This window comes from Oncorhynchus keta, chromosome 11 (assembly GCF_023373465.1).
Source record: "Oncorhynchus keta strain PuntledgeMale-10-30-2019 chromosome 11, Oket_V2, whole genome shotgun sequence".
NCBI classification, from domain to species: Eukaryota; Metazoa; Chordata; class Actinopteri; order Salmoniformes; family Salmonidae; genus Oncorhynchus; species Oncorhynchus keta.
The window spans coordinates 45,223,244-45,239,100 of record NC_068431.1 but is presented as its reverse complement, the minus strand read 5'-3'; the positions used below and the strand labels follow the sequence as shown (position 1 = coordinate 45,239,100).

The 15,857-nt window shown below is 46.2% G+C and overlaps 1 protein-coding gene across 1 annotated transcript; it reads left to right on the top strand.

Moving 5' to 3' along the window:
- The first annotated feature begins 624 nt into the window (after positions 1–624).
- Positions 625–4,892, top strand: LOC118390329 (V-set and immunoglobulin domain-containing protein 1-like). Its single transcript, XM_035780779.2, has 7 exons — positions 625–846; positions 1,056–1,219; positions 2,287–2,491; positions 3,697–3,855; positions 3,956–4,072; positions 4,182–4,317; positions 4,421–4,892. Exons 1-7 carry the CDS (start codon positions 786–788, stop codon positions 4,569–4,571), a joined length of 993 nt encoding a protein of 330 aa, XP_035636672.1. The 5' UTR covers positions 625–785; the 3' UTR covers positions 4,572–4,892.
- The last annotated feature ends 10,965 nt before the right edge of the window (positions 4,893–15,857 follow it).

The following is a 15,857-nucleotide window of genomic DNA, read 5'->3' as shown; positions in this document are numbered from 1 at the left end:
GCACAATTAATTATACTTGATTCATTGTCCCCCCTACCGCCGTGTCGATCACTTAGCACGAGCAGAGTGACACAGGCAAAACTGTCTTTTACAACTCAGCGGCAGTGCCAGGGAGTGAACTCCCCAAAGATAAGCAGGGTATTGTATTGCTCTGGCTCACACTTCCTCAGGGCAGGTGATAAAAACCAAGTAGAGATTACATTACGTTAATTCCTTTTTCAGAAGCCCTGACCCAGAATGAATTACAAGGTACATTTAGAGCATAGAAGAGGGAGAGATGACCATCAGGCCAAATACGAAATAATGAATTACTGGAACAGTCATTGTCAATACATAGTGGGCCGTTGGAATACGGTTAACAGACAGAATCAAGAAGGTATACTGTACTGTGTAGTACAGTATGGTGCAAAGTGCAAAGACATCAATTAAATTGTGTTATATATTCTTTAGCACAGACATCATGGCCTGCCTGTAAGTCTAAACATTGAAGTATGAACAAATAGCAGTCATTTGGAAATTCAAATCCTCATTTTGAAAGATAACAGTCAGAGAGTGTTCCCGCCCAGTCTAGGTGATATGGCAAATATGGCTGTGCAAACACCCCCACGATTCCTACAGGCACAAAATCAGCCTGACCACTACTACAGTGTCACCACGGGCTAATACAGTACACTCTGCCTGGCCGTTGCCCATTACTCCTTAGTTGATAGGTAAAGGACTGAGAAAGGCGAGGGCTTTTCAGGTACTGCTACGATAACGCTCTCGACTGCCTTATTGAACGAGACATGGACATTTCCTTTCAAATGTCCCCTCCACTCAGAATGGCGCTGCTGTTCAGCATGATGGGTGAGTAACTATCCGTTCGTTCCTGTGCTATACTTTATTTGAAACAATAATGATGAAGTATTGTGTACCTACTGTATATATCTTGGCCTTACACATTGGAGTGCGACATATTTGAGATTTAAAGGATCATGTTCAAGCAGAGGAAAAATACTCATAGCAGTAAAAACAATATGTGTTTTTGTTTTTAACAGTCTTCTTTTTTTTTCTAGGATGTGGGCATTTAATCACAGTGACGGTCCCCGAGAAGTTTATGAACGTGACAAACGGGGAAAGTGCTCTTCTCCGGTGCACGTTTGTTACCACCGTGCAGAACACCAGCGACATCATCATCCAGTGGAGTTTTGTTGCCAAAACCTCCAATGTGCCACAGCAGGTATGTAGGCTGACGCTACTATGTCCTATGTTGCCACATGATCACACTCCCTCTGTGTCCTCAATGTCACCTGGACCGTTTTACACACCTAGTGCGCCAATGGATATTGTTCTGTTCATGGACAAGAGTGCCAAGGGCAATGTCATCGTACTTACATGGGATTTACAAAGACGTCTGAATTTGAAAATGTGTGATCAAACTGCTTCCGGGTGTACATGGGAGTTCAGGAGAGTCATTGCAGTTGATGGGCATGCTGTTGGACAGCATGACTTCCCACAAGGATCGATGATTTGATTTGTTTTGTAAGTACAGTGTCATGCATCTTCTGGATGCCCACATGGGCATATCAGACACTGCATTTTCTGTAGCAAAATAAAAATCATTATGTCTACATGTGCACACATACATATACAGTATATAAACATACGTTCATGCATCAGTGGAAAACTATTGAGAGAACAAATCAAAAACATTTCAAATATACAACTGATCTTGTCTTCCAAGCTGGAGATACAATTTGCAACCAGGAATACTTCTTTCCTCGAAAACCATTCAAGTTTTTCGAATTCAGAACAGTTCCTGTTATCTTTGCAACATTCTATCAAACAGTACAGCTCTCAAATCATCACATAAAGTACAATAAATTAAGAAGTGCAGTTCATTCTGGACCTCCCCTCAATCACAAACAGTACATCGTCGCTCTTGATTGCTGTGCCTCCGTATTTTCATAAAAGCCAAGGCAGGTACTATTCAATACGGTGTTTGCTCTTGAGCGCCCATTTTGTGACACACCTTGGAACGACAAAAAAAAAAAGCACAGTCACCAGAGCACAAGTGGCTCCCTGCTCTCCTACCAGAGGCAGTGTTACAGTAGAGCAGAACCTCAGACCTCAGAATCCTCACGTCACGCAGTCTCACTAACACTTGGGGTTGCTCCGACTTCCCTGCCGTATTGTAACTTGATTCTGTAGAAGGAGTAGGTCTCTGAAATATCAGCACGAAATCTGTTGGTTGTCCCGTGGTTGTTTTTATGTAAGCTCTAAAACTTTCTTGCTGTTACTTTCTAGGTGTATTACTCTCAGTCAGGAGAGGACGTTATTTCGAAACCGTATGAAGGCAGGTTGAATGCTCCCACCTATCCAGCTACTAGCAATGCCTCAATAACAATAAGCAACATGCAAGTGTCAGATTCAGGGGCCTACACCTGCGAAGTCCACAACTTCCCTGATGTCAATGGGAAGACTGAGGCCACTATCATTGTCAACATTCTTGGTAAGTTCTGTTTTACATGTGGTCAAATGCTTTGAAATGAGTCATGGTTTACTTCATAAATGAATACAATGATGTCACATTTAATAATTGAATTGAAGTAAATCTTCTTCCTATTTCAGTGTCACCACAACACACGAGCAGATCTATGAAATAGTTTCACTGTTTTTCCTAGTCTGAGTTTGGTGATCGTTGAATTACATGCCTTCTGTGATTCCACTCATCCACAGAGTTACCAGGACAACCTTGCAGGCCTCAGTGTCCACAGTAGTTTCCATGGGAACTGGAGCAGACTAGTATCTTCATTGTCAGTGTCAGAAATTAGAACAGGAACACCGGAGTACAAGGCCGTCTTCCGACATGTCTCGTACTCCTCAGGAATAGACTGGAGAGACACATGACTTTTTCAGATGAAATGAATGATTCCCAGTTTGATAAAGCAGAGAGGTTGTAGTGAAGCATTATGGTGAAGGTAATACGCGGTATTCAGTCCTACCATGGAAATGGTCTTGACTGTAACAATGGCTGCTCATCTTACCAATATATCATTGTCTTAATTGGTCATGTCTGTTGTATAAATTCATCATCTTTGTCACCGTAAACCCTGCCGGTATCATTGTGTACAGTACAATGCCACCTTTGTCACCATTGCAAAGCATAAGAAACACTCAGGGCGATGACATCCAGCTTCACTAGAACGCTCATGTATGAATGTACCACTGTAACGACTCGTATCAATCAATCATCCAGTGTTCTGCATTCCAACGTCAACGGTACCTAGTACTAGACCAAATCCTGAGTGTTAAAAACCCCAAGTAGGACCAGAGCGCTGGCCTACAGTTGAATTTGTAGTTGACAGAGTGTTTTGCTGTGTATGGTGTATAACGTACAGATTCATCATTGATCGCTCATGAACTGCCCTTTTCTACCTGTATATATTGCATATGTTCTTTGTCTATGTTTGATCATGTTTTTTTTATCTATGAATAGAGCCGCAACCAAAATGTCCCCACCAGAATAATAAAGTCATTATTTTAAATAGCTAGCTACTGGTCCAGGGCAAAGTGTTGACTTTTATGTCTAACTTGGCCATACCATTTGGGCACTTTCTCTGATTGCCGGTAGTTGGATGAACTGGGTCCAGCTTGCAGCATATTACGTAAGCTTAACTCTTGCTCTCTCTCTCTCTCTATTACATGGTCTGTAAGAGAGGCCATCTGTGCCCTTCTGTGCTGTCCATGGTGATGTGGAGTCTGGTCACCTGGTTACCCTCACCTGCCACAGTGAGCGGGGAAGCCCCACCCCCACCTATACCTGGATCAGAGTGGATCAGGACAAGACCAAGACACCTGTAATGGGGAACCCTGGTGAGTTGCCATACTGTAACACACATCCCCCATCACTCTGTTGTTCTCTGATTCATTAGAATGCTTTTGCTAGACTTGTGTTCTTTCTCTTTCTTTTCAGATCCGAATATAGGATCCTTGTATTTCCAAAACATATCCCAGTTTGAATTTGGAGAGTATTGTTGCAGTGCCTCTAACGCTGTAGGATCTGCTACTTGCACCGTGGAGCTCAGCCATGGTATGGGTAATATATACGTATACTGTTGTTTAGACTTTTATTGATTGCGGCTATATAATCTTTAAACACACTGCTGTAACTAATCTTACCAATAACCCACTATTAACAGAGCTAGGTGATGGGGCCATTGCTGGTGCAGTCATTGGAGCACTTCTTGGAGCTGTCCTTATTATCCTTATTATCTGGTACATGACACACTCCATGAAGAAGCAGAAATACAAGGCTTCAAAGGCAACAGAGATGCAGTGAGTGATTATGATTTGTGCTGTACTTTTAACGCATTCACAGACAATACGATTCAAATGTGTGGTGCAGTGTTTTACTGACAGTTTCCTTTCCCCCCGCCAGAGCCATCCCTAAGAGTTCGGCCACAGTGGCGTATGAAGGCGTCCCTACCAGGGAGAGTGGCCATCAAGCCTATGTGACCTCCGGAGGGGTTCCCATGGCAACAAACAGCCACGTCCATTCTGACGCTGACGGAGAGCGGGCCGAAGCTTAGGAGAGGCCTGACATGCTTCTGGGGTGACATCAATACTCTGAAAAACAATGGTCCACTGAAGCTTGTGTTTTTGTATAATGTTTTTTTTTAAGTCACAATTTAAGTAATGGTTCATATTTGTTTTATGTGATATAAGGAATTCAAATTGTCTTGATTTCACACACACAAAAAATACAAATCACTCTACACCCTGATTAATGTGGTAATCCACCCATTCCCTGACAAAATGTTTATTCCCATTTCATATACATTGTGACAAATCTAACCAATGCTCATCCATGCTTTCTGGAAGAAAATAAATACAAATTCAATTTTGCATAACTGAGACAAGTGTTTAATTACTAATGTGGATATACACATGGTCTGGAATGACATGGGGTAAATCCTGATATGTTTGGTCTGAAATGACTGTGATGACTCCCTGTGGCCTTTCCAGGCAACCTGAGGAGAGCATCATGAAAGTAGCACAGCCAATCAGAGGTGTTAATGTTCTGTTAATCCTTCACCTTTTTCATTATCAGGAGAGAGAGAGAGCTGTGTGAGTACAGAGTCCATCTGATCCCACAGTCACGATTCAGATATGCATGAAAATAGAGGAGTGTGGACATTTAAGTCTCTGGTGCGTACAGATGGATCCAGATGGCCCGGATACAGATGGTCCGAACAGAAAGGAAAAACATTGTTGTCAAATATTATGCCACATACTGATTCAAAGACAGTGTTAATGACCAGTAGGGGGAGCTGAAAGGCCAGAAGTGATGTCACTACTAACAAAATCACAGGAAAATTAACTGACATTAGAGCCAGATACATACACAGATAAGATACATTTTTGTTAAAGGGGCACGTGCCCCTTTGCCCTCCCACTCGCCAAGTGCCCTTTCAGGGGGTAGTATGTATACAGTGCGTTCAGAAACTATTCACACCCCTTAACTTTTTCCACATTTAGTTGTGTTACAGCCTGAATTTAAAATGGATTCAATTTAGATTTTTGTTAGGTCACTGGCCTACACACAATACTCCATAATGTCAAAGTGCAATGATGTTTTAGGGAATTTTTACAAATGAATACAAAATTAAAAGCTGAAATGTATTGAATCAATAAGTACTCAACCCCTTTGTCATGGCAAGCCTAAATAAGTTCAGGAGTAAAAATATGCTTAACAAGTCACATAAGTTGCATGGACTTGCTCTGTGTGCAATAATAGAGTTTAAAATCATTTTAATGACTGCCTTATCTCTGTACCCCACACATACAGATAATTGTAAGGTCCTTCAGTCGATCAGTGAATTTCAAGCACAGATTCAACCACAAAGACCAAGGAGGTTTTCAAATGCTGAAAGCAAAGCATTCATTGTGGCAAATCCAATACAACACATAATTGAGTACCATTGAGTACCACTTTCTATATTTTCAAGCACAGTGGTGGCTGTATCATGTTATGGCAGGGATGCAACTTTCACTGGGGATGGGGGGACATGTCATTTTTGTCCCCCTCAGTTTTATCATGGGGGGGACACAACGGTGTGCTTTAGGACCACGCAGACTCCTCCGAGCATTGGGTAGGTGGTTTGGAGTGTTTATCCGACTGGATACAACAACAAAAAAACACATCTAAAAACCAAAGTTGCAGCGCTGTGATATGGGTATGCTTGTAATTGTTAAGGACTGGGGAGTTTTTCTGGATAAAAAATCAACGTAATGGAGTTACGCACAGGCAGAATCCTAGAGGTAAACCTGGTTCAGTCTGCTTTCCACCAGACACTGGGAGATGAGTTCACCTGTCAGCAGGACAATAACCTAAAACACAAGGCCAAATATACACTGGAGTTGCTTCCCAAGAAGACAGTGAATGTTCCTGAGAGGCCGAGGTAGTTTTGACATAAATCTACTTGGAAATCTATGGCAAGACCTGAGAATGATTGTCTTGCGATGATAAACAACCATTTGACAGAGCTTGAAGAATTTTGAGGGGTGTGAATACTTATGTAAATTCGATATTTAATTTTCAATACATTTGCAGAAATGTCTAAAAACATGTTTTCACTTTGTCATTATGCGATATTGTGTCTTGATGGGTGAGAAAAATAATACATTTAATACATGTTGAATTCAGGCTGTAACAACATATTAGTAAATACAAGTTTAAATTGAGGATAGTCTGATGGGTGAAAAGGTCAAGGGTTATGAATACTTTCTGAAGGCACTGTATGTTTTTTTGTATACAGTTTTTGTCATCGTTCTGAACACAGTGAGTTGACTCTTCACATGGGATGACTTCACTGAACAACAAAAGAAAGGGAATATTGAATGATCCCCAATGGTCCATCGCATCCCCCAAAAACATTTTCAACATACATCTGTAAAATGATAGTCTAGAAACTAAAGCTTTGGTTGTCTTCCTCTCAGGCTTCCATGTCTTCTCCCTGCACCTCCTCAATGTCCACCTCTTGAACATCAGCCTCTGAGGCCTCATATTCACTGTCACTTTCCAACCTTGTTGAGGACGGCTCGTTGTCAGGCTCAAAAAGCCTAAAATTTGCCTGGATGGCCACCAATTTTTTCACTCTTGTGTTGGTCAACCTGTTGCCTGCTTTGATGTGTGTGTTCCCAAACAAGGACCAGATGCGCTCTGAGGCGGCTGATGATGGTGGGATTTTGAGGATGAGGGAGGCAACAGGGGAAAGAGCCTCAGTCCTATGTTGGCACGATTGTCATATTGCATCTCCATCCCAAAGCCCTTGCTTGGAAGTGTATTTCGCCAGACTGCCAAGAACCTTGCCCTCATTCAGGCCAAGGTGGGGAGACATGGTAGTGATGACACCATAGACCTCGTTGATCTCTGCACCAGACAGGATGCTCTTGCCAGCATACTCTCCATGTCAAACATGATGACAACACCACGCCAATGGGTGTTGCTGGGCAGCTTCAGTGTGGTGCTCTTATTCTTCTCACTTTGCTTGGTGAGGTAGATTGCTGCTGTAACTTGATGACCCTTCACATACTTAACCATTTCCTTGGCTCTCTTGTAGAATGTATTCATTGTTTTCAGTGGCTTGATGTCCTTGAGGAACAGACTCAATGCATGAGCAGCACAGCCAATGGGTGTGATGTGAGGGTAGGACTCCTCCACTTTAGACCAAGCAGCCTTCATGTTCGCAGCATTGTCTGTCACCAGTGCAAATACCTTATGTGGTCAAAGGTCATTGATGACTGCCTTCAGCACATCTACAATGTAGAGACATGTTTGTCTGTCATCTCTTGTGTCTGTGCTCTAGCAGAATACTGAGTTGAGGGGTGGAGATGATGTAGTTAATTATTCCTTGCCCACGAACATTCGACCACCCATCAGAGATGATTACAACACAGTCTGCTTTCTCTATGATTTTCTTGACCTTCACTTGAACTCTGTTGAACTCTGCATCCAGCAAATTAGTAGATAAAGCATGTCTGGTTGGAGGGGTGTATGCTGGGTGAAGAACATTCAGAAATTTCTTCCAATACACATTGCTTATGAGCATCAGAGGTGAACCAGTTGCATACACAGCTCGAGCAAGACATTCATCAGCATTTCTCAGACTACGTTCCTCCATTGAGTCAAAAAACTACTGATTCCAAGACGACCATGAGCTGTTGCTATCGTTAAGGTGTCTGATTCATCATTTTCACCTTGAATAGAAGTAGAGGGACTTTTGTCAGAGGCTGCTTGTTGTGAGCGCTGAGGGAACTTAATGCACTTGGCCAGATGATTCTGCATCTTTATTGCATTCTTCACATATGATTTGGCACAGTATTTGCAAATGTAAACAGCTTTCCTTCTACATTACCTGCAGTGAAATGTCTCCACACATCTGATAGTGCCCATTGTCAATATCGTCGTATGAGTGAGACCAAGGCGCAGTGTGAGTAGAGTTCCACATAATTTTAATAAATCGAAACTCACTGAACAAAACAACAAACAACCAAACGAAACGTGACGCTACTGATGTGCACTAAGGCAACTATACATAGACAAGATCCCACAACACAAATGAGGAAAATGGCTACCTAAATATGATCCCCAATCAGAGGCAACGATAAACAGCTGTCTCTGATTGGGAACCATATCAGGCCAACATAGACATACAAAACCCCCTAGACATACAAAAACTAAAGTACCCACCCTAGTCACAACCTGACCTAAACAAAATATATAGAAAAACAGAGATATCTAAGGACAGGGCGTGACACCCGTGGCATTTTCCTGTAAACGTTAGAAAATAATTAGAGAAAAAACAAATACAATTCCATGTACAGATAAATAGTTAAGCAGTTAGATTAAACAACTCCTTTGTAAGATGTATATTTTGAAATGAAACATGTATGGAAACAGGTGAATTAACACTCCTCGGTTAGCAGGCTCAAGCAAGCTAAAACCCACATGGTAGCATAAACTAACTAGCAGAAATGGTTAACAAGTTCTAAATTATTTATACACACTTTGATGTAGGCTACTATTTACTAGTTAACAAAACAAACATTGTCATATATCCACCCCACCCAGTATTGTCATCAAAACTTACCAGAAATAATGTAGTCCTTGGCTCAGACAGTATAGTAGTGTGGGCTCAACAGCATCTCATTAGTATGCAAGATCTTGAGAATCAGCTGCACATGTGATGGAAGAATGCACTGTGTATGCAGAGGGTTGCAATTCCATTGAATTGGGGATAGTTTAACCAAAATATGCCACAAGACCTAGAATTGCCTTATGTGTATCCCCCCCCAAAAGGTTCACTGTTATAAGCTAACTTTTTTGATGAATTTATTAAGCAAACATTCCATGAAACATTTTCGGAAAATATGCGGAAATCTACCGGAAAGTTTCCGACCCTTTGCAACTAGCCAGCTACCTCGTTTAAATATCAGCAGTACTGCCACATCAGCATAATATTTTATTAACACTTGATAACACTAGATTAAATAGCATCATCAATACCTGGTCTGGTTGGCTAATAAACGCAGCAGAGAGAGGCAGAAAGACAGAGGTGCGTCTTCATCAACGACCCTCTGACTCAACTCCATGCCTTCTTCAATCGGGAGTTGCATCATATGTCAGGGCAGCAGCAACACAGGCAGTCTACTGGCGCTGACCACCAGAATACTCAAATATCAATACAAGCCACTTGCCAGCCAGTCATATATCATGAGTTAGAAGATTATGAATGTTACATTATAAAATTATTATTTAAGAATTGAAGAACATCGAGGATAAATCACAATCAGTACAAAAAAAAAAAAAAAAAAAAAAATCAAGCTAGCTAACTAGCAGGTTAACATCAATTATCAACAATGACAAGCTGAACGCCCACCCTCTTTCCCCTGTCAATCATGTCTTTAGGAGGCATACAATTTGTAATGAGTGTATTGTACAAATAAATAGCCCTTTTCTTCAAAATAAAAATACATCGCTACAGAGGCAGTTGATATTTCAGGAATATCAAGATATGAATTATGAAAGTGTTTTTATTTTGAGCACCTGCCCCCTGAAAGCTCTGTGCACTGCCTTGATTAAAAAGGATAAGAATCGGTTTGAAATGACAGACAAAGAATCATTTACAAGCTATTATACGAACGACAAAAAAACATGTTTGTCAGCTATGGACATTGTTACTTCAGGTATTGTACGGTCAACTCATCCAAATGCAATAAGCCTAAATACGCACCAAACAGTATTTATCCAAGATAAAGACTGGAAATGGCTTTGTTCTCTTTAATGAAAGGCTGCTGATCATCCACCAGTGACAGTGAAGTGATATCATCAAAGTGAGCTTCTGGCTTTGAACAACAGGTATTTCACTCTTTCCTCTGCTCCTCCGCGTCTCTGTGATCAATCTATGCTGTTAGTCGAAGCCCAGCCTGTTTTTGTGCAGTAGGTGATAAAACTAAATAATTCAACCCATAATTTATTTGATAAATTACTGAATAACTGAGTGAATCCTGACAGTGATTGGATTAGACTACTTAAAAGTTTGATAATATGCTGCCTCTTCTATACATACCATACATAAATTGATCAGTACTCTATTATCATTTAATATACATTTAATAGAAATGTTTTGAAAGCAAGAAAATAAAAGTCGGTGTTATGAGACAATCTGTCACGAGTCCGACCGAGGGCGTTTCCCCTTCCCGGGCGGGTGGCGCTCGGCGGTCGTCATCACCGGCCTATTAGCTGCCACTGATTGTTTTTCCTCTCCCTCCTTGTATGTTTAGTGGTAGCACCTGTTCATGTGTAATTAGTTAATTAGTTTGTCTTTATTAGACAGCCGGCCCGCCTGGTTGTTGTGCGGGATTATTTCAGTGTAACCTTCGGCTCTGTTGTAGAGGTACGTGTTAGTGCCTGGTCGTTACTTTTCCGTTGTACATTCTCATTCCCTGTGTTTGGGGCCGTTACTATTGTGAGCACCCTGTGGTGCGTTGGTGCTATTAAAGACGCACAGCTTTGCACTCACTGTCTCCTGCGTTTGACTCCAACACACCTACGACACCTGAAGCATTACAGAATCCCGCACCAACATCAAATTGAATGGAGTCAGCAGGAGCAGCAGCCAACCCTCTCCCATCGATGGAGGAACGGGTTCTCCACCACACCACCGTTCTCCATCGGATCGGATCCGCGATGGATCAAGTGATGGAGAGAATGGACCGATGGGAGAGGAGTGGTCTCCTCTCTCCACCTTCGGCACCCCCGGCTCCGGACTCCCCATCACTCGACTCCAGCACCCTCCGTCTGACACTACCGAGGGCTTATGATGGAGCGGCGGGTTGCCAGGGGTTTCTGCTTCAGCTGGAGCTATACCTGGCCACCGGTAGACCCACTCCCTCAGGAGCGGAGAGGGTGAGTGTCCTCATCTCCTGCCTCACGGGTCGTGCTCTGGAGTGGGCGAACGCAGTCTGGAATGGCCCAGACTCAGCGCGGGAGCACTACCCAGAGTTTTCCTGCCGCTTCTGTGCCGTGTTTGATCACCCTCTAGACGGCCGAGCGGTGGGAGAACTACTTTTTCATCTCAGGCAGGAGAGGAGGAGCGCCCAGGATTACGCGCTGGAGTTCCGGACCTTGGCAGCCGGATCTGGGTGGAACGACAGGGCCCTTATGGACCACTACAGGTGTAGTCTCCGAGAGGACGTCCGCCGGGAGTTAGCGTGTCGGGACACCACTCTGTCACTGGATCAGCTGATTGACATGTCCATTCGACTGGACAATCTGCTGGCTGCCCGCGGGCGTTCAGAGAGGGTCCTGTGCGTTCCACCACCCAGCCCCTCCGCTCCCATTCCGATGGAGTTGGGAGGGGCTGCGCCGAGGGGTACCGGAGGAGGAGGCCTTCCCTGCACCAACTGTGGTCGGAGGGGACACACGTCTGATCGGTGCTGGGGGGGTCCGTCTGGGAGTAGAGATGGCAGGCGGAACGCTTCTCGGTCACCCCAGGTGAGTCAGCATCAGACTCACCCAGAATCCCTTGTTGGCCATATGTTTGTCTTAATCTCTTTCCTTCACTTTTTTCCCTCTTCCCAGCATAGGGCGCTAGTCGATTCAGGCGCAGCTGGGAACTTTATGGATCGCGGACTCGCCCTTAAGTTAGGGGTTCCGCTGGTGCCGATAGATTCTCCTTTCCCCGTGCACTCCCTAGATAGCCGGCCATTAGGGTCAGGGATGGTCGGGAGACCACGGTCCCACTGGACATGGTGACGCAGGGGAATCATAGGGAGCGTATCAGTTTTTATTATTGATTCGCCTGCGTTTCCAGTGGTGCTGGGGACTCCTGGCTGGCCCGGCACAATCCTAAAATTTCGTGGAGACAGGGGTTCTCCAGGGGTGGTCAGAGGAGTGTTCTGGAAGGTGTTTGGGAGTTTCCATCGGTGCCACGTCGGTGGAGAGTCCAGACCAGGGTTCCACGGTGTGCATTCCCCCGAGTATGCCGATTTGGCAATCGCTTTCAGTAAAGTGAAAGCGACTAAATTACCACCTTATCGACCGGGAAGGGATTGTACGATAGATCTCAGGTAGACGCTGCGCTTCCCAAGAGTCACGTGTACCCGCTGTCCCAGGAGGAGACGTTGGCAATGGAGACATATGTCACGGAGTCGCTGGGACAGGTGTACATTCGGCCCTCCATTTCACCCGTCTCCTCGAGTTTCTTTTTGTGAGGAAAAAGGAGGGAGGTTTGCGTCCGTGTATCGATTATAGAGGTCTAAACGCCATCACAGTGGGGTATAGTTACCCTCTCATCGCTACGGCGGTGGAATCGTTCCACGGAGCGCAGTTCTTCACAAAACTGGATCTCAGGAGCGCGTATAGTCTGGTGCGTATTCGGAAGGGAGACGAGTGGAAAACCGCATTTAGTACTACATCCGGCCACTATGAGTACCTCGTCATGCCGTATGGGTTAAAGAATGCTCCAGCCGTTTTCCAATCCTTTGTAGACGAGATTCTCAGGGACCTGTGCGGGCAGGGAGTGGTTGTTTATATCGATGACATTCTGATCTACTCGGCCACTCACACCGCGCATGTGTCTCTGGTGCGCAAAGTGCTTGGTAGACTGCTGGAGCATGACCTATACGTCAAGGCTGAGAAATGCGTGTTCTCTAAACGAGCCGTCTCTTTTCTGGGATATCGCATTTCCACCTCGGGGTGGTGATGGAGGGTGACCGCATTAGGGCCGTGCGTAATTGGCCAACTCCAACCACGGTAAAGGAGGTGCAGCGGTTTTTGGGTTTTGCCAACTACTACCGGAGGTTTATCCGGGGTTTTGGCCAGATAGCGGCTCCCATTACCTCACTGCTGAGGGGGGCCGGTGCGATTGCAGTGGTCAGCACAGGCGGACAGAGCATTCAACAAGTTGAAGGCGCCGTTCACTGATGCGCCCGTGTTGGCGCATCCGGATCCCTCTCTAGCATTCATAGTGGAGGTGGACGCGTCCGAGGCTGGGGTGGGTGCCGTGCTATCACAGCGCTCGGGTACGCCACCAAAACTCCGCCCCTGCGCTTTCTTCTCAAGGAAGCTCAGCCCAGCGGAGCGTAACTATGATGTGGGGACCGGGAGTTGCTAGCGGTGGTTAGAGCTCTGAAGGTGTGGAGACACTGGCTTGAGGGGGCTAAGCACCCTTTTCTCATCTGGACCGACCACCAGAATCTGGAGTATATTCGGGCTGCAAGGAGACTTAACCCACGTCAGGCAAGGTGGGCCATATTCTTCACCCGGTTCCGGTTTACTTTGTCTTATAGACCGGGCTCCCAGAACGTGAAGGCTGATGCACTGTCCCGCCTTTACGACACCGAGGATGGGTCCACCGAACCTACTCCCATCCTTCCCGCCTCTAAGCTGGTAGCCCCAGTGGTATGGGAGGTGGACTCGGACATCGAGCGGGCGTTACGGGCTGAACCCGCGTCTCCTCAGTGTCCAGCGGGGCGAAGGCACGTGCCGCTTGATGTTCGGGACAAGCTGATTCGGTGGGCTCACGTCCTACCCTCCTCGGGTCACCCTGGGGTGACGAGGACAGTGGGGAGCCTTCAGGGGAGGTATTGGTGGCCTACGTTGGTTAAGGACGTTAAGGGTTATGTCTCCTCTTGCTCAGTGTGCGCTCAGAGTAAGGCTCCTAGGCACCTTCCTAGAGGGAAGCTACAACCCCTCCCCGTTCCACAGCGGCCATGGTCACATCTGTCCATAGATTTCCTGACCGATCTTCCGCCGTCTCAGGGGAACACCGCGGTTCTAGTGATTGCGGATCGGTTTTCTAAGTCCTGCCGTCTCCTCCCGTTGCCCGGTATCCCTACAGCCCTGCAGACTGCGGAGGCATTATTTACCCATGTCTTTCGGCACTACGGGGTGCCGGAGGACATCGTTTCTGATCGGGGCCCCCAATTCACGTCTCGGGTATGGAGAGCGTTCATGGAACGCTTGGGGGTCTCTGTCAGCCTGACCTCCGGTTATCACCCCGAGAGTAATGGGCAGGTGGAGAGAATGAACCAGGAGGTGGGTAGGTTTCTGCGGTCGTATTGCCAGGATCGGCCAGGGGAGTGGGCACGATACATTCCCTGGGCTGAAATGGCTCAGAACTCACTACGCCACTCCTCTACTAACGTGTCCCCTTTTCAGTGTGTGTTGGGATACCAGCCGGTCCTGGCACCATGGCATCCGAGCCAGACCGAGGCTCCTGCGGTGGAGGAATGGGTACAGCGCTCCAAGGAGACCTGGAGGGCCGTCCAGGAATCTCTACGACAAGCGAGTGGACGGCAGAAGAGGAGTGCTGACCGCCACCGCAGTGAGGCCCCCGTGTTTGTACCGGGGGACAGGGTCTGGCTCTCGACCCGAAACCTACCTCTCCGCTTGCCCTGCCGGAAGCTGGGTCTGCAGTGTGTAGGGCCCTTTAAAGTCCTGAGGAGAATAAACGAGGTGTGTTATCGATTACAACTCCCTTCCTATTATCGTATTAACCCCTCGTTTCATGTGTCTCTCCTCAGGCCGGTGGTAGCTGGTCCCCTGCAGGACAGTGAGGTACCGGAGGTCCCTCCCCCCCTCTGGACATCGAGGGGACCCCGGCGTACACGATCCGGGCCATTCTGGACTCAAGACGCCGGGTGAGGGGCCTGCAGTACCTCGTGGACTGGGAGGGGTACGGTCCGGAGGAGAGGTGCTGGGTACCGGTGAGGGACATCTTGGATCCATCCATGTTGAGGGATTTCCATCGCCTCCATCCGGATCGCCCTGCACCTCGTCCTCCGGGCGACCTCGAGGCCGGTGTCGGCGCTGCGGGAGCCGCGCGTCAGGAGGGGGGTACTGTCACGAGTCCGACCGAGGGCGTTTCCCCTTCCCGGGCGGGTGGCGCTCGGCGGTCGTCATCACCGGCCTATTAGCTGCCACTGATTGTTTTTCCTCTCCCTCCTTGTATGTTTAGTGGTAGCACCTGTTCATGTGTAATTAGTTAATTAGTTTGTCTTTATTAGACAGCCGGCCCGCCTGGTTGTTGTGCGGGATTATTTCAGTGTAACCTTCGGCTCTGTTGTAGAGGTACGTGTTAGTGCCTGGTCGTTACTTTTCCGTTGTACATTCTCATTCCCTGTGTTTGGGGCCGTTACTATTGTGAGCACCCTGTGGTGCGTTGGTGCTATTAAAGACGCACAGCTTTGCACTCACTGTCTCCTGCGTTTGACTCCAACACACCTACGACACCTGAAGCATTACACAATCCCTCATGAACATCAAATGAAATTAACTTTGGTGAACTTAATCAGTACTTAACTTTTGC